General features: G+C 49.6%; 4 protein-coding genes across 6 annotated transcripts; 2 read left to right on the top strand and 2 right to left on the bottom strand.

Moving 5' to 3' along the window:
- Window positions 1-716: 716 nt before the first annotated feature.
- LOC101765147 lies at window positions 717-3,908 on the bottom strand. Of its 2 annotated transcripts, XR_215968.3 has the most exons (3): window positions 1,953-3,908; window positions 1,690-1,852; window positions 717-944 (listed from the first exon to the last, which is right to left on the bottom strand). XR_215968.3 is itself a non-coding variant. In XM_004985208.3 (2 exons), the coding sequence occupies exons 1-2, from the start codon at window positions 3,874-3,876 to the stop codon at window positions 1,794-1,796; spliced, it is 1,983 nt and encodes a 660-aa protein (XP_004985265.3). In that variant the 5' UTR covers window positions 3,877-3,908; the 3' UTR covers window positions 1,601-1,793. The 2 variants fall into 2 exon arrangements, 1 of the variants encoding a protein (XP_004985265.3); XM_004985208.3 differs by lacking the exon at window positions 717-944 and having other exon boundaries at window positions 1,601-1,852.
- Window positions 3,909-7,561: 3,653 nt separating this feature from the next.
- Window positions 7,562-9,387, bottom strand: LOC101765680 (probable protein phosphatase 2C 29). The gene is made up of 2 exons (XM_004985209.4): window positions 8,828-9,387; window positions 7,562-8,692 (listed from the first exon to the last, which is right to left on the bottom strand). The coding sequence occupies exons 1-2, from the start codon at window positions 9,111-9,113 to the stop codon at window positions 7,809-7,811; spliced, it is 1,170 nt and encodes a 389-aa protein (XP_004985266.1). The 5' UTR covers window positions 9,114-9,387; the 3' UTR covers window positions 7,562-7,808.
- Window positions 9,388-10,490: 1,103 nt separating this feature from the next.
- LOC101766094 (54S ribosomal protein L51, mitochondrial) lies at window positions 10,491-12,560 on the top strand. Its single transcript, XM_004985210.4, has 3 exons — window positions 10,491-10,793; window positions 11,356-11,462; window positions 12,156-12,560. Exons 1-3 carry the CDS (start codon window positions 10,714-10,716, stop codon window positions 12,326-12,328), a joined length of 360 nt encoding a protein of 119 aa, XP_004985267.1. The 5' UTR covers window positions 10,491-10,713; the 3' UTR covers window positions 12,329-12,560.
- Window positions 12,561-13,140: 580 nt separating this feature from the next.
- LOC101766501 lies at window positions 13,141-16,385 on the top strand. 2 transcript variants are annotated; one of them, XR_002676007.1, is made up of 6 exons: window positions 13,141-13,555; window positions 13,710-13,851; window positions 14,278-14,928; window positions 15,032-15,215; window positions 15,600-15,680; window positions 15,761-16,385. XR_002676007.1 is itself a non-coding variant. In XM_004985211.4 (5 exons), the coding sequence occupies exons 1-5, from the start codon at window positions 13,479-13,481 to the stop codon at window positions 15,626-15,628; spliced, it is 1,083 nt and encodes a 360-aa protein (XP_004985268.1). In that variant the 5' UTR covers window positions 13,143-13,478; the 3' UTR covers window positions 15,629-16,385. The 2 variants fall into 2 exon arrangements, 1 of the variants encoding a protein (XP_004985268.1); XM_004985211.4 differs by having other exon boundaries at window positions 13,143-13,555; window positions 15,600-16,385.
- The last annotated feature ends 222 nt before the right edge of the window (window positions 16,386-16,607 follow it).

Here is a 16,607-nt window from a genome sequence, read left to right on the forward strand (position 1 = left end):
GCACAAAATTAAGTACATATGCAGGCATGTAACTTTACAACACAAAGGTATTGTTTACTCAGGAATTGCATGTGTTAAAGCTCGGTTTGTGAATCACGGTATTCATAGCTGACTGAGAAATACTAAAGATTTCAGGCAGTAAAAGCAGAAAACTGAGAGGCACTGCAGACTATCATATCGATGTACTTTGGTGTGATCTTCTTTGTGAAAAAAGCAATTATTGGTGAGATCCGGTGCAGGACTGGTGTATGGACCTGTACGTGACATGTCGCAAGGAATTATTCCTTTCCTAGGAACAATTAAAAATTCCTGAGAATAATACTCCTTATATAACCACTGTACATTCGGTGTGAACTTTCAGTGGCATAGAGGAATTTTACCTGAACTTTTGTTTCTTTTTTTCAGGATAGCCGTTAACTTTCCTTCAGCATTTATTCGGTATGTGCTCAGTTGCTCAGTCTAGGTATTTTATTTTTAATCACACACAGGCCCTAACCGTGATGGAATATATATCCACGAGCTCATGCTATTGGTAATATTCAATAATTTTTTAGAATGCCAGGGATAAACCCCAGTCCATCATGCAATGCAAACAGGACAGTGCATAGCGTTTATCAACCTGTTGGTGTGGTGGCCCGGTTCAAATCCTGACGTGCACATTATTTAGATGTCTGTGAGTTCAATTGTTGTATGCATACTTAGTTGGTGTAGAGGCCGGAAGTTACAGTACTTCATTAAAAAGACACATTTCTCAGGTTTTCGGACCTGCCCACTGGGGTTACAGAAGACGCAGCACAAACTGTTGCAGAAAATAGACCTCAGCTAAGACCTCAACTGACTGACAGGGAAGTAAGAAATCGATCTACGAACCACCAAATCCACCGGGGCATCAGATGTGTTCCCAGCCAGGTTCCTCCACGCGCAGCATCACTTAGTCTTCCAGCCTGAATCATGTAATTTTTAATAATTTATTCAACTAAGGTTTATAACTGAAGTGGATTAGAAATGAGGAAAAGGGGACATATTCCAACAAAAGCGTCATGCAATTTTAATGGCTGTGTTTCATCTAAAGTTCATACAGATTCATACTCCGAACGGAGACAGATTTTATAGAACTGCAAACCTAATATAGTTCAAGTGTTTTTTGTTCAACATAAATTGGCCAATCTCCGTATAACAACATTTGCAATCGGGGTTTGCCGTGTGAAATATTTCTTTGAAGAAAACTGGTATCTGCAGAAAAGCTGACATTGATGATTTGTAGCATGTTGTTTATGACTCTATTTTCTCAAACTTTATGATGGAAAAAGAAGTAAGGAATATTTTTGAAAGTCCTGCTCATTGCACATCACCAATGTGCACCTGACCTCTCCTGCTAGGACCGAGTGTCTTAACACATCTTTGTAAATCGTGTATCATCTACACTTGTAACCATTCATTACTTCGATCCACAGATTTTATCTATTGAAATCTAGAAAGATTTTCTTAGACATTTTGTTTTAGAAATCAACACGAAATTACAAGTGTACATTGCTCGAATCATGGGACAGGAAACTGTAAAGAAATGAAGAAATTGCCACTTGCAACGATCATATACGAAGAAGGTTAATAACTCATGATCATGATTAACATCAAACAGTTGACCCTACAAATACAAAAACAGAAACAACCACCGATCAGCGACTCTACCTGACAAGTCGCGGTGAAGCCCTAATTTCGTTGCACTTATCAGTGAGCTAGCTATAGCTTACGACGTCGATCATCATGAGATAACAAACGGTACGTTTGCACCCTTATGTCATCCGGGCTAATCTCCTCCAAGCATCTCCCATGACGATTGGCAACTCCCTTCCTGATTCAAGAAACCATTTCATGATCAATGCAATGCTACTAATCAATTTAAGATAATAATGTATATGCTATCACACAATCTAACTTCATTGCTAACTAACCTGACGTGCAAATCTTCACCCCAGCAGCGTTGCCAGCAGCAAATTCCTCCTCGCTTTCATCGTCATCATCGCGACGATCATCTCCGTCGTCCTCATCGTCCCCGTCGTCATTCTCGCTGCACCGTGGCATGTAATCATCACCCCCTACCTTGTTGCCGCTCATCGCCACGCCGGCGAACAGCCCCGTCACGCTCATCTGCTTGCTGATCATCCGCGCGACGCAGTACGGCAGCTTGGGGTTCGCGCCGCGCGCCGCCCTCCGCGTGTGCTTGCGCCGGCGATCGAGCCACGCGCCGGCGAAGGCCAGGCAGTCCAGGAGGCTCTCCCTGGCCATGCCCTTCATGTCGTACGCCTGCGCGCGGCGCCAAAGGCTCCTGGCGTGCGCGTTCGCCGGCCGCGCCAGCGCCAGCGCGCGCGTCGCGTCGCTCACCGCCGCGTCGGCATCTCGCCGCGCGAGCCGGCACTGCGCGAGGTTGCTGTGCAGCACCAGCCTCTCCCTCCTCCTGCTCAGGGGACACAGCTCCAAAGCTTCCGTGTACAGATCAATGGCCTTGTCCACGTCGCCTTGCAAGAAGCTGTCGTTTCCTTGTCTCTTCTTCTCTTTGGCTAAGATCTCTCTCTTCAGCAGCTCATCCCTAGGCATTGCTTCCTCTGTCTCCTTCCTATCTACCTTCACCTCCCTCAACCTTGCGATCGCTTTTTTGGCTTCCATACCTACTTCACGGCTGTCATCAAGGAGCAGCGCAGTTGCAATGGCATCGCCTAGCCGTCGCCTTGGACCGAGGTGCCGGAGATCGACCAAGTCAACGAGGCACGGCGCCGTGGCGTCAGCAACGGCGTTCCATGTGTCGCGGTCGTCGAGGAGGAGGAGCAAGCAATCTACGGCCATGTACTGCCAGTCGTCGGACGAGCGCGCGAGGTCACAGAGACTGGAGAGCGCGTCGCGGCACGCGGCGATGGCGGCGCGGCCGACTGGGCTCCTGCAGAGAAGGCGCAGCAGCCCGACGCCGGCCGGAGAGTCGCCGTTCGCCAGGCCGCCCCACATCCGGGAGAGCTCGCGCAGGAACACGGCGTCCTGGCATATCATGGCATGAGATGACAGGTCCCTGGAGGCGAGGCAGCTCAGGAAGTAGAGCGACCAGCACTGGAGCTGGCTCGCCCACTCCTCCGCCTTCCTGTCCTCGGCGTCGGCGCCGCCGCCGGCGAGCCCGCACGCCATGAGGTCGCGATGGTACTTTGGCCGCCGGCTCGGTGCCAGCTTGACGAAGCTCGCGTGGACGTCGCCGATGCAGGTGGACGCGGCGCGCACGGCGAGCGGCACCGCCTCGACGGCCTGCCGCGCAACGGCCGGGAACGTGGCGTCGTAGCTGGCGAGGTGGCCCAGGGCTCGCGCCGCCGCGCGCTGCTCGACCCACGTCATGGCGCCGCCGAGGAGGGCCGTCAGGGGACGCACGGCCCCCGCCGCGACGGCCAGCTCGGCGTGCGCGGAGGAGCGAATGGTGTACGAGCCGATGACGTGGGCGGCATAGTACGGCACGTACACGTTGCCGCCGCGGCGGCACCACGCCGCGTCGGCGAGCGCGCGGGCGAGGAGGAGGGACATGCACCGGATCGCGCCGAGCGAAGGGAGCTCCGGGTCGTCGGGCGCCGCCATTGCCGCGCGCCACACGGCGCCGACTGCCGCGGCACATGACTGGCCGTTACTGCCGTCGTCGTCGCAGTATGGCAGCTCCCTAAAGAAATCGGCAAGGCTGGCACGACGGAGCCGGGCGTCCGGCTGCTTGATGGCGCAGAGGAAGCACCCGCAATCGCTTGAGCTGAAGAAGTCTTCAGCTTCCTCCTCCTCCTCTTCCACGATCTTGGCCATGGCTTTGGCCTTTCCCTTACCGTTGCTAGATTGCTTGCTTCTGGTGTTCAGCTCCATTTGGTACAATGAGTTAACCTTGTGCCCGTGTTAGCAACTGGAGCTAGGTAGAAGAAAGGAAGGGGAGGCGTGAGAGAGTAGGGTTTTGTAGAAGTAGTGGGAGTAGAGATGCAATTAGTCAATTAGACATGGATTTTTTAAGCCTCCTTAACTTCTTTTCATGAAAGAGCAAAGCCGGAAACAGAGAACTTTCTTGAGCAGATAATACTGGTGTGTCAGACAGAGGTTGTAAACTTGACATCAGTAGACAGTACTACCTGCAGGAAACTTCATCGCACTTGCCACGTGCTTAGTTTTGTGCACTCGACAGTACGAGGTTGCAGTTAAAATTTACACCAGATTTAATTTGGATCAGCAGGTACTAGTGTCAGATGACTCAGAGGGTGTTGGGTTCAGGGTGTTGGGTTCTTTACTCTGAACTAGAGTTCATGTCACATCGAATATTCAGATGTTAATTAGAAGGAATAAATAGAAACTAATTATAAAACTAATTATATAGATGGAGGCTAATTCACGAGATGAATCTATTAAGTTAATTAATTCATCATTAGCACATGTTTACTGTAGCACCATATTGTCAAATCATGAACTAATTAGGTTTAATAGATTCGTCTCGCAAATTAGCCTCCAACTGTGATATTAGTTTTGTAATTAGTCTATATTTAATATTCCTAATTAGTATCTAAACATTCGATGTGATAAGAACAAACGGGGCCTCAGATGTCTTGACTGACAGTGACAACAAAGAGTCCTGTCAAGACAATCGCATGACTGACGCTAGTCACTACTCCATTCAGATAGCAATTAGGGCCGGCCGGCCGGCCGGCAAGCCGGGCACTACCGCTCTAGGGCTACGTGGCGTGCTTCAGTTCCGCCCAATCGGTTATCGGTCGACAGAAATTCGGCACGCGTCGCTTTCATTAGCAACGGAGCGCTGTCTCTGATTGACTGAAGAAGCTGTGTTCATGCGCTGATCTTCAGAAGCCTAATGTATTTCCAGCTTCCACTCGTGATAATTTGCGATGTGGTGAAGGTCTAAAGTTGCGGCTGTTAATCCCCACAAAGCCAGGCCTAGTTTAACCAAACCTTTCTACCAGCAATTACCTAAAGAAGGTAGCCAACGCGCGTCAGATTCCACCCAATTAATTATGCTGATTAGCTTGGCGTAGCAGCTAGTAACTGTACCATTTTTACTACGTACTAGCTTTACTTTTGCAAGAACATATGCTCACTGCAGACTTAGCAAGAAATAATACACTTTATCCAATCAAAGCTTAACTGTTTCTAAATAACGTTAAATCTTCATGCTAGTAGGCTCATGAAAAGGTATGGAAGCCGTTCAACAAGCTTTGATCTTAGCTTAGCTATAGGACCTGAAGAACAAGTTAACAATAATGCATGATTGATCTGATCTGATGAAGTCTGAACCATAACTAAGTAACTGTATTTTTGTAGGTGGACTGCACAGGTTTCTCAAGTTTGTTATAGGTACTCCAATGATAAGTGATGTTGCAATCAGTTTAACCAATGAACCGTGATGCAGTAGTACGGTAGTACCATATTTTCCTTGTTTATTTCTGAAAGTGGAGTTCCAACTCAGAAAGGGAAGAGTGATACATAGCGAAAAGGAAAAATGCACACTGTGGTCCTTGTGGTCCTTCAAGTGAAGAGAGTATGATTTGCATGCATGCTGTCTGCTGCCCACCAAAGAAAAAAAAGGAGGAGAAAGGAATATGAAAGCAGCTTTATTCCATCTGATAGACAGGCAACAAGCCATTAATATACTTGATAGTGTGATTAAACAATACCCTGGGCAAATTACTCGAGCAGATCAAACTGCTTAGGAAGCCAATGGCAAGAGCCGTCATGGATACGCTTTGGTGAGTTCCCATAACGTCTCTCTCTTCTTGAGACATGCTCTTCGCCAAGAAGGCAAGAAATAAACTATCCATGGGCCCGGCATGGGCTTAGGCCCAGCTCAATTCATGCATGGCCTGCTGATAGGGCCCAATAATAAGCAGTTACCACTTTGCTTCCTTTTGGAAGCTGCAGCCTGCACTCTGCAGGGAGTAGTGATTAGTGAACAGAGCTAGATAACTAGTATGAGTGTGTTTGGTTGTTCTAGCTAAGCTAGTTAGGTTTAGAATCTAAGCGAGGTCAGTCCAAGCCTCGATAGGCTAGCGCAAGAGGCTCATGTTTAGTTTGCCTGTATAAGCTGAGTTTGGCCATGTTTGTCCATATTTGGTTGCCTTGATTGAGTATGGTCGTAATTTCTTGACTTTGTGAGTTAAAGTGTTAGACTCTCACTCGCATCTTCTAAGTTGTAAACCGAGAACAGACGGAGCTTCTGTAGATTACTCATCCACCGGTGAGTTAGCAAGCATCAAATCCAGAATTCCATTAAGACCAAGCAACGCGAGCAATTCCTCATGGTTCTAAAAAAATCCTCGTAATCAACGGAACCAAGACACATCCAATGAATCGGAGTAGCTATCTATCTCCCTGGAGGATCTCCAGTGGCATGGTCATGCTTCTCGAGTGCACTTGCACTTGCAGTACTATGAGCATGGTCGGCTACAGCAACGCTGTCCGCGACCGATCGATCTAAACGAGACGAGACTCGTTCAGACGGTGCAGCCTCCTCCGTCCTATACTTCTCTGAGCATTTTCTTCCACCCGTCGCCTACAATTTCCACGAAAACGCCAAGCCAAGGCGTGGCTGCAGACACGCACGGCGACCGCCGCGCAAGAAGCCAAGCAGGAGGGCGCAGGAACGCAACAAACCGGGGCACGTCAGGGTCCTTGCCTTGTCCGGGTCTCTGTCGAAAGCAACGAGTCGCAACAACCTCAACGGATCCATTCGGAGTATTTCTTTTTTTCTGCTCATCAGGCCCTGCTGCGTGCAGAGATGGTCCAGGACTCCAGGTTCCAGAACGGATCAGGAAGAGGGAGGGGGCGAAAAGACAGACGCATCTGCCGGATGGTCCGGTCACCAGGTCATCAGTCGCGCGTGATGCTAACAGAAACAGAAACGCAGGACGAGAGGAGGAAGGAAGGAAAAGAAAGCTCCGTGCTGCCGTCCTGGACCCGGTCCGAGTCAACAGGTCAGTGGAGATGGCGATGGATGCTTGCGTCGACGACGGGCCTCCATGCGAGTGCTCCCCGATTCAGCATAGCTCCATCGCAACAGCCTAGCCTTTTTCTAGTTCAGATATATTATATTCAGATACAAAGATCACGAAACGCGTTAACACTAAGCTGTTTTTATATCTTGTGCGTATACTAATTAAAGCGGTCTCTCTTGGTGGAGATGCGTTCGTTTGAATCCGGAGGAAACTTTGTTGACTGAAAAGGCCACATGTTCCTCGTAGAAACGATCCACGGCCAAGGCCCAATCCACTGCCAACAGTCATTCAGGGCAACTCCATCATCAGTTCATCCACCGTTTCTTTGTGATCCTGGTCGTCAGGGCATCGATGCCGTCACTCTCTTTGACTGAGGAGTCAAGCGCTATAATGCCGGTTGAACCGATCCACGATCGTGGCCTCTCTTTCCACATCGCGCATATTCCGATGCAGACCCGTCGTCACGACCATGACCGCTGACGAGTGACAGACGGCTTCGCTGCTCTCTCGTCTGAAGGAGCTCGCCGGCGGCGGCTATGAAGAACACCGGGAAGAACAGATACTAGAAAGCAGGATCGTCACATTCTCTTAAAACGAAAGAAGGAACTGATGAAGGTTTACAGTACGTTTACGACACAGTATGTTCGATTCGATACTAGCATTTCTTTGCAGGCAAATTCTCCTTGAACGGGAAACGGCTCGATTCACGCGTACCTCTTGTTTAAATCAAGCAAAAAAAGAAAGAACAGTATGTTCATCAATCTCTGGATAGCACGAGGAGCACCAGCCGAGAATCCGAGATCAACCTCAACGCAGGACGGGCCTGGTCGGGTCCTCGTGGTCCCCGGCGGGGCTGCAGGAGAAGACGTCGACGGGCGCGTAGGTGCCGTCGATGTCCTCCGGTCCGGACCTGCACCTGTCCAGGAACAGCACGACGACGGTGATGTCGTCGTGGAAGTGCCGCCGGTGGCCCTTCTCGATAGTCCGGATCTTCTCGTACCTGACCTCCTTCTTCCTCGCCGCCTCCAGCTGCGCGGCGCGCACCAGCCGCATCGCCACGCCCTTCCTGGGGCTCCCCGCCACGATCCCCACGGCGGCCTCGTCGCTGAGCTGCTCCCACAGCCCGTCCGATGCCAGGATGAGGAACCGGTCCTCCCCGGGGCGCAGCCGCCGCGTCGTGATCGACGGCACGGCGCTCATCACGGGGCGGCGCAGCGGGAACGGGCACAGCGACTGCTGCAGCAACGGGTTGGCCCTGCACATGTCGGGCCTCTTGAGGTAGACGTCACCGATGGAGCGGGACACCTGGATGATCCCCTTGATCCGCCACACGCCGTGGCTGTTGAGCACGATGTGCGAGTCGTCGGGGTGCATCGCGGCCACCTCCCGCCGCACGTCCTCGTCGGCGACGTTGTGGTCGCGGGACAGACGCTCCGCCACCACCCGCTTCTTCGCCGCCCCCCTGCCGCCGCCGCCGGCGCGGCGGCCCAGCACGGCGCGCGAGTCGCCGAGGTTGGCCACGTACAGGGTCCCGCCCTCGATGGCGGCCACCAGGCAGCAGGAGCCCACGGACATGATCCGCGGCTGGGATGGCCATGACTTCTGCACCATGCCCACGAACTCGTCCTCCGTCGCGCCGAACGCCTTCTGGATCACCTCCGCCGACAGGCCCCCGTTCTCGGCCGCGAAATCTGCAGAAAACATCATCACGACGACATGCGTGTCAGAATTCACAAGACAAGGTTTTGATCTGTGGGAGCGAAAATGCAATCGTAAGAGAGCGAGGACGAGACTTGACGGATCGATATCAAACAGCCGCAGGTCACCTTGGATGAGGGAGAAGAGGCGCCTGTTGACGAAGCGCGCTGCCTCGGGCCCGCCGTGGCCGTCGTAGACGCCGACGAGCGTGGCGCCGGGGGCGGCGAGCACCTGCGCCTGGTCCTCGAGCGCCTCGTTGGCCTGCGCCACGGCGACGGAGTACTCCCCCGACGCGTGCGCCTTGAGGGGCACGTCCCACACCAGCCCATCCGCCACGCCCCTGCCTCCTCCGCCGCTGCCACAGCAGCAGCAGCACCCGCCGCCAAACGGCAGCCACCGCCTTAAACCTCCCATGTCCACGAGCAACCCTCGATACGAACCCGCTGTGATTCGCTTGTGTCCACGCCGCTGCTAGCTTCCCCGGCGATCGGTCGTGAGACGCAGAGGATTCTCACGCAGCCCGCCTGCTAGTCGTTCGCTTTGTCCGGGCGTGGCGTGGTGTGGTGTGTGTGCAGGACTGCGACGACTGTGAGTGGAAGAAGAAGAAGTGCTTGGCGTGTGCGCTTGCAGCGGACGGATGGGCGGGCGTGTATAGCAGGGTGGGCTGCGGGAGCACGGCACGACGTGGGGAAGACGCGTTTTTTTGGGGGGGGTTGTCCAACTTTTTCTTCTTGTGTTCGGTTCGGCTGTCAAGCATGCAGATACAGTGTCCATCTGAACGGACGGGGCCGAGGCGCCGATCGAGCCGTCGGAGTCTTGGCGGTGTGTTGGGAAAAGGCAGCTAGCTGCGCGGTTCCGACGCGGTCGTGGTGTGCCGGGCGTTTCGGGCGCGATTCTGAATCTCCTTTCCCTTTGACTTCCGAGGGCGATGGCGCGCGTATCTCACTTGTGGCCTTCGGTTCACCAGGTGTAAGATATGGATGCTTGCTGTGAACAAAAAGGATTCAGGCTCGTCGCTCGTCGGTCGTGCTCTTGTTCCCCCTTTGAGATGTGAGAGGACATTTGTCCTTCATATATGCCATTGTGCGCTTTTTTTCAGAGGATTACATATGTTTCTGCGCATCTGGCTGAACTTGACAGCTAGCGATATGGTCGGGCCCGTTTTCATTTTGCACGACTAGGCTGCCTAGCAATAGTATGTTGGGCCAGAGACCATGTTCGGTTTTTTTCTTTCCAGCTACCTTGCTTGGGTCAGCTTAACACCGGATTCACTTTTCAAACACTGGCACAAGTGTTAAGAAGAGCTTCGTATATGAGATTCATGTCTCTTGTAACAGTAATCTAACTGTGTTTAGCTTGGGCCCAACACGCGTCACAGAAAAATTCGTCCATGTAATGTCACGAGAACTCACAACGCGTAGTTTAACAAATGATGAATTTTCTTGAATTTCAAACTTTCCTTGGCTCATCCGTTTATTGAAATTGTTGCGTGGGACAAATTTGTGTTTAAGCTATTTTGTACGCAAGCATCATGTTTGGTCCTACTAAGATATACCATGTATTAGGAATTGGAAAAGTTGAACTTGATAAAATTTGACCAACAATTAGTCAATCGATTCATACAATTTTGCAATGGTATGAATCGGGAATGCAACAATTAGTCATCTTTACATCTTAATAAAATTCCAAAACTTCCAAACAGGCCGAAACATACCGAGCCCCTTCTACGCTCTGGGGCCGTCGCAGGCCGCGCCGTGAGGTCTTCCCATTCGTCGCCCCCGCGTTGGGCAACTTGGGCCGCCGTGAGGTCTTCCCATTCGTCGTCCATCGTCCTCCCTCCGCCCCCGCGTTGGGCAACTTGGGCTAAACCCTAACGAAGCGCGCCGCCGGTCTCGTCTCCACCTCCAACCCTCGGCGGACGCCGTCTCGTCGATCCCTTCCTTCTCGCCCACCGCGGAGACCGGCGTCGCATCTCTTTTCCTTTGTTTGGGTTGATCCCCGGGGCGGCGGCAGGATGGCGCTGAGAGGGGTATGGCAGCTGCAGAAGCTCGTGGTGAACTACTGCGATTGGGGAGGGAGCAGCAGGGGGATTAGGTATGATATACTCCGTAGTTTTGTTCCTCATTCCGGTAGTAGTACTGTAGTAGTACCACTAGACCATGTGTTTTGGTTGCCCTCCGTGTTTTGTAGCGAGAATTATTGGAGATCCGGCTGATTTTTGTTCTTCGATGCGGGAATTGGTTCGGTAGTCAGTCGATTGTGACGAAGGATGCGCTTCCTTGCAGACTAGTGTAGCGTGTATGCAGTTATGATTTGAAACCAAAGATAATTCGTGTTGCCTCTTTAGCTTTTATAGGGAAAATTCCCGTGCAGGAATTTCATTTCTAGACAGAGAAATATGTCCTGGGACTAGCGGTACTGTTATCTGGGAAGAAGTACAAGTTATGACCTATGAGTATGCCTGATTTGTGTTCTTCAACATAATTTTGCTGGAGCTATATTGCTTTCCTGGAAGAGCACTACACTATAGTTTAGTGGCATTTGTATGCCTGTATGGCCCTTCAGATTCAACGTGGTGCTGGTTTTAGCACTCTTTGTTACTGGATATCAGTGTCTAAATTTGCTCTGTAACAACTAGCACCTTTTATGATTGCAGGGCCTTCATGGAGGCACATCTTCCAGCCTTTAAGGAAAAGAATCCACACTTAGAAGTGGTGACTGAGCTTGTCCGCGGTCAACATCCTAACTTGAAAGGAATTTACAGTAAGATCTTTTGCTCTGTCCATTCTCCATTGTAACATAGTTTGTGAATTCCGTGGAACTGAAATTTCTGATAGGGATGCCACATCTGGTAGTGGCATTAGATGTTTGGATTGGCATTGAGGAGACAACATAGGAACAATCATTTCACTGTAGCTTATCTACCATGTTCAGTTGAACATTGATCAGTGTAGCCATTTGTCGGTCTTGCTCTATTCTCTCTAGTCAGGCTTGAATTTTTTGTTTGGAATGCAACATGCCTGAAGGTGGACATATCTCAGTTTAAATGTATTATGTTTAACATAAAACCTCCATTGGAATTGTGCATGTTTTAATGGATGACAGCACCCATCTTGGATTGGATGGAATAGGGCCATCTGGCAATTTTTGTGGGATGGGAGGGATGTCGACAAAATCTGTGGATTGATGAAGATTCTTGTAATGTATTTCTATGTTGTTAAATAGGTTTGTTCTATTAATGGGGCCAGGGTATGCACTAAGCAAGCAAGATCCTGTGGGATCATATTGGTATTTTCCACTAGTAAAATAAATTATTTTAGGACTGGATAGTACTAGGAGGATATTCCTCAAACAAAGCTACCATTTTTGTCATTTCGTCGGCTAAATTTATTTTGTTCTTCTCAGGAAACTATTGATTTTTCTCTCAATTTTCTAACTAGTGTTGTCATTGTGCAGAAAACCATAACGAGCGAGTGGTCTGTGTAAGAAACTTACCACCTGAGGATATACTACTGCAAGCCACCAGGCTAAGGAACTCTCTGGGCAGGAAAGTGGTGAAGCTGCGAACCAGACACGTCACGAAACGCCCCAGTGTTCAGGGAACATGGACGACGGACCTGAAGATGTGAGCCGAGCGAGCTATCAGACAAGCTGTTCCGGTGTTCCTGATAGTGTGATTTCAAAAATCTCAGCTGTGTCAATAACTTTGTCGGAGCTGGCCATTCAGCTTGCCTGTTTCAATAGCTAGACTCATTTCTCCCCCCTTTTTTTGTTCCTAGTACAATAACATGTACACTTGGGGATTTTCTTGTTAGTGCCAGCTTGTCAGATATCAGTCAGGTGATATTTGTCCCTTGTCTACCTTGATTTTTCCAGCACGCATGGTCAGTTGAATACGCAGAAAACTCTGCTATGGCATGACCTATTTTTTTTTAATCACTGGTTGGGGTGGAAAAGATGGAAGCCTGAAACTGCCATCAGGTTCAGCTATACAATATGCTGATAGTCCGCCAGTCAATCTTCGTGCATTAGGTGGGTCTCATTCTTCTTCTAGCGACGCTGGTGATGTAAACAATTGAACTAGAAGACATCCACGAATCGACCCTCTGACTAGTGACTACCGACGCGGCAAGCACCCGAGGGGAAGGCAGAGCGTCAGAGCCAGGCCGCCATAGTTGAAGCCGTCAACGCGGCGGGGAGAAGCAGAAGCCGACGCGACGAGCCGCCACAGCCAATCACACGGCTGCCTCTCCTATGCCAGCATGCGACAGCAGCCTCCACCCCGGCGTCGCTTGCCAACACCAGCATCTTTTGTTAGGCTGCCGATAAATGAATAAACATCCCTAACGAGAAAGAAAATGGATAAACAGGCGAGCTAAGCATCAATTCCACCTCGAACAGCTGAGAACTAAGCTTGAGTATGCACGCATTTTCGATGGCAACAGCTTGGTGATATTGTAATCTTATAATCTGACGGTAACAGCGTGGCATCCCGACATCCCACACGGCAGCGGAGTGGCCACGTTCCCAGCACGGCAGCGCAAGCGCGGCCGCGCCCGCCACCCCGCCGTCCCCGCAAGCGCGACGCAATAATAGGCAGCCACCAGCCGGGCGCACCAGGAAGGAAATAGCGGCGAGCAAAAGCGGGCGGAAAGGAGAGAGAGAAGGGGAAAAGAGCCAGGCTCGCCGTTCCCCCACCACCACCGCGCCAGCAGCTCAAATCCTGAATCCGATCTCTCTCTCGCCCGAGGTTCTCGGTTTTGACCCGGCAAGGGGGGCATGGCGACGTCGTTCGACCGCTGGGAGAAGGACCCCTTCTTCCTCGCCGCCGAGGAGGTGCAGGAATCCGCCGATCGGTGCGTTGCACTTTCCATTTCCGGGGTGGGGGGGCGGGGCGGGCGATCTCGTCTTCATGGCGCGTTCCGCCTTGGATATTTCCCCCGGGTTGCGTCGCGTTCTCGCGGATCTGGTGCTAATATTTCGCGGGTTTTTTTTGGGGTATCTCTGCAGGATGGAATCGGTGTACAGGATATGGGTACAGGAGAGGAGCGGGGGCGGGGGCGATTCGGAGGCGGCGGGCATTAGTGAAGGGCCTACGGCCGCCGAGCTTCGCCGCGAGCTGCACACGGCGCTCGGCACCGCCAAGTGGCAGGTGAATTGGCTGCTCTCGTCGTTCATTTCGTAGTTATACCATTCCGGGATCCGATTGCGGTAGTTCCCTTGCTAAATTTGTTACTGTTTTGTAACATAATGGATATATTCTAGACAGTAACAGATGTAATACTGCTCCACAGAAGTTCCCTTGCTTAAACGATTAACTGACAATTGAGCGTACCATAGTGTTTGATTCATTTCTTCTGCTTATGAGTTGCCGTATTTGCAAAACTGTTTTAGAAACCAAACTGCTTTAAGGACCACATTTATGTGAATGTATGTGATTGAGGTTATATCATCCATTTTATGTCAGGGGCCCAAACCATTATGAACGTTGTTTGTAATTATAGTACAGAAACTTGAACATTGCTATTGGATTAAAAAAAGAAAAGCTCATTCCTTGATTTGATTTTCCTTCTTTTAGCTTGATGAACTGGAGCGTGCAATCCGATCGAACGACCATGTTATCTCAGCAGGAAAAGATACAAGAGCTAGGCATGATGACTTTGTTGCAGCAATTGGCTATCGCATATTAGAGGTTGAAAACAACTTGAAACAGTCCAATGTTGCAGAGGGGAGGGGCCCATTGAGCTGGGTTCATTTGGATGAGGATGAGCGGGATGACCTTGCGGCTTTCCTATCTGCCGGCCCTTTTCAGCAGAAAGACAAAGTGGTCACAACTTTGGCAGGTGATATTGAAGTGGGCAGCAATGCAACAAGGATGAAAAATGATATATCAACCGACAGCTCCAAGGATTCAGCTGGTTCCACGGATTTGATTTCCGGGAGAGCAAAGGACGATTTGCATCGTGGGCACAGAAGAGCAGTTAGTGCCAGTGCTGATATAGGATCATGGAGCATGTCGATTCCTAATGAATGTGAAGAAGCTTTGGAACAATCATCTGATGGCCCACACAAAGCGCCTTTGCTTAAGATAGTGAAAACTTGTGCATTGGCGAGTGCCTTGCAATCTAAGCCTAGAACGAAGTGCAAAAATGGAGCTGTGAGGTGGGCAGGTGTTAACCCACAAGATGTTGAAGAGGCTATCCCACTGAACACTTCTCAGTTGACTCAGGTAATGGATCTTACCTGAATGATGCAAATATACTTTGTTCTATAGCTCTCTCTTTGGCTATATCTTACTTCGCTATCCTTTATATTGCTATTCCTCATTGTAGGGCTTAGACGGATGCTTTGAAAGGAACAAGAGTTGCTTAAGTGCTTGTGATGAGGATACATACAATAAGAAACTTTATGGTTGGCTTGGAGCCCTTCATAGACAGCTTCAAAGATCTCAATATCAAATTCGATATGGGCATCCTGTTCAATTTGTTGTTTTAGCACTGGCTGCTCTTGTAATATGTAAGTCTGCTTCTTTTCTTTGTCTATTATTATTTTGTTTCTTGGTCAAGTAAACAGAAATAAAGGCTAGTACTGTTAGTCCCAATCAAAAAATATTTGTATTCATTCTGAATATATGTTTTTTACTTAAACCGGAGCTTTTGGTGAATAAATCTTGATAGAAATGTTGCATAATGTTTTTGTTTCATATTTCTTACTTGCTCATGCATTTATCACTTGGTGTGATTGTCTATAATAAGGTGTGGCCTTTTTACCTTGTCTCTGTACATACATTGGCACTTATATTCATACTGAATCCTTGTTACAAAATTTGTGTTGTCTTCAGTGTTGCACAACTTGGCATTTTACCCATTGTATATACTTACTATTTCTTTTATTTTGCAGTTGTGTGCATATTGAGGACAATTTGGTGACTGTTTTTATTTGGTCACAATTGGATTTGAAGCCTCACAAGATCAGCAGCCTGTATGGTACACATTCATTGGTTGTTAAGTAACTTTTGGCCAATTGGAGCCTGAGTCATGCACATTTCGCAAATGTGGCAGATTGTTTGTGGTAATCAAGGTTGAAAGGCATGTAGTGTAATCTGATTGGAGCAACTTATCTTGCCACATCTTCTGGGCAGTCTACCTCATCCTCGGAAAAACATCTTCGGGGTGGTCGGCTTCATCCTTGGATATGTGCTGCACCATGCCTAGCACGCTTGATGATGCACCTCAAGAATTTAATCCTCCATGGTGGCCAATTGGCGCCTATGTAATGGTCTTGTATAAATCAGTGGCCCACTGGACTGGTGATCATGCTGCTAAGCAGAATTTCAGGTCTTGTGCCATGCATCAGTGCTGCCACTTTTACTGCCTGACTTGGAAGGGTGGTGAATTTTTGTAGTTGTCATCTAAACTGTAGTTAGTTCTATAGGGGGTAGGCTCGGATGCGAAATGTGAAAGATACCAGAAATAACTGTATGGTATCTGTTTGTACTTTGTCCCCCTTATATTACAACAGGATTAGGAACCTGGTAGTCCCCAGAGCTAGCAGTATTCGACCTTTGCAGTTGTTGTAATAAGGTGACAGCTTGTGCGGATTGTGTGGAAACTGCATGTTACTGCTAAATTCAGTGAAGGATGACAGTTCTACAGTAAATACTACTTATGTCTTTGGAACAACCAATCCTGTAGCCCGAAGTTTCGTTATGACAGAGATTAATACTTTCTCAGCAATCGTTTCTACTGCTGGTATTTGTAGCTGCACTAACCCAATCCCAGCTTTGTCCTCAGTAAGCATTCTTGGTCGAGTGTTGGCTAGACACGAAATTTGCTGCCGCAAACTCGTTTTCATGGGAAATCAACAAAAAGCCTCGAAACCCCCTTGTCTCTGCTGTAGCTCAACTGG

This window comes from Setaria italica, chromosome IX, assembly GCF_000263155.2.
Source record: "Setaria italica strain Yugu1 chromosome IX, Setaria_italica_v2.0, whole genome shotgun sequence".
Classification (NCBI taxonomy): domain Eukaryota; kingdom Viridiplantae; phylum Streptophyta; class Magnoliopsida; order Poales; family Poaceae; genus Setaria; species Setaria italica.

What these genes read in the sequence shown, in the direction of transcription:
- LOC101765147 (XM_004985208.3), bottom strand. Translation starts at nt 3,876, where the DNA reads ATGGAGCTGAACACCAGAAGCAAGCAATCTAGCAACGGTAAGGGAAAG. An exon ending in GGTGAAGATTTGCACGTCAG is followed by an intron (nt 1,853 to 1,952) that starts GTTAGTTAGCAA and finishes TTCTTGAATCAG; the next exon opens with GAAGGGAGTTGCCAATCGTC.
- LOC101766094 (XM_004985210.4), top strand. Translation starts at nt 10,714, where the DNA reads ATGGCGCTGAGAGGGGTATGGCAGCTGCAGAAGCTCGTGGTGAACTAC. An exon ending in GGGAGCAGCAGGGGGATTAG is followed by an intron (nt 10,794 to 11,355) that starts GTATGATATACT and finishes TTATGATTGCAG; the next exon opens with GGCCTTCATGGAGGCACATC. An exon ending in TAACTTGAAAGGAATTTACA is followed by an intron (nt 11,463 to 12,155) that starts GTAAGATCTTTT and finishes GTCATTGTGCAG; the next exon opens with AAAACCATAACGAGCGAGTG.
- LOC101765680 (XM_004985209.4), bottom strand. Translation starts at nt 9,113, where the DNA reads ATGGGAGGTTTAAGGCGGTGGCTGCCGTTTGGCGGCGGGTGCTGCTGC. An exon ending in CCTCTTCTCCCTCATCCAAG is followed by an intron (nt 8,693 to 8,827) that starts GTGACCTGCGGC and finishes TGTTTTCTGCAG; the next exon opens with ATTTCGCGGCCGAGAACGGG.
- LOC101766501 (XM_004985211.4), top strand. Translation starts at nt 13,479, where the DNA reads ATGGCGACGTCGTTCGACCGCTGGGAGAAGGACCCCTTCTTCCTCGCC. An exon ending in GTGCAGGAATCCGCCGATCG is followed by an intron (nt 13,556 to 13,709) that starts GTGCGTTGCACT and finishes GTATCTCTGCAG; the next exon opens with GATGGAATCGGTGTACAGGA. An exon ending in ACTGGCTGCTCTTGTAATAT is followed by an intron (nt 15,216 to 15,599) that starts GTAAGTCTGCTT and finishes TTTATTTTGCAG; the next exon opens with TTGTGTGCATATTGAGGACA.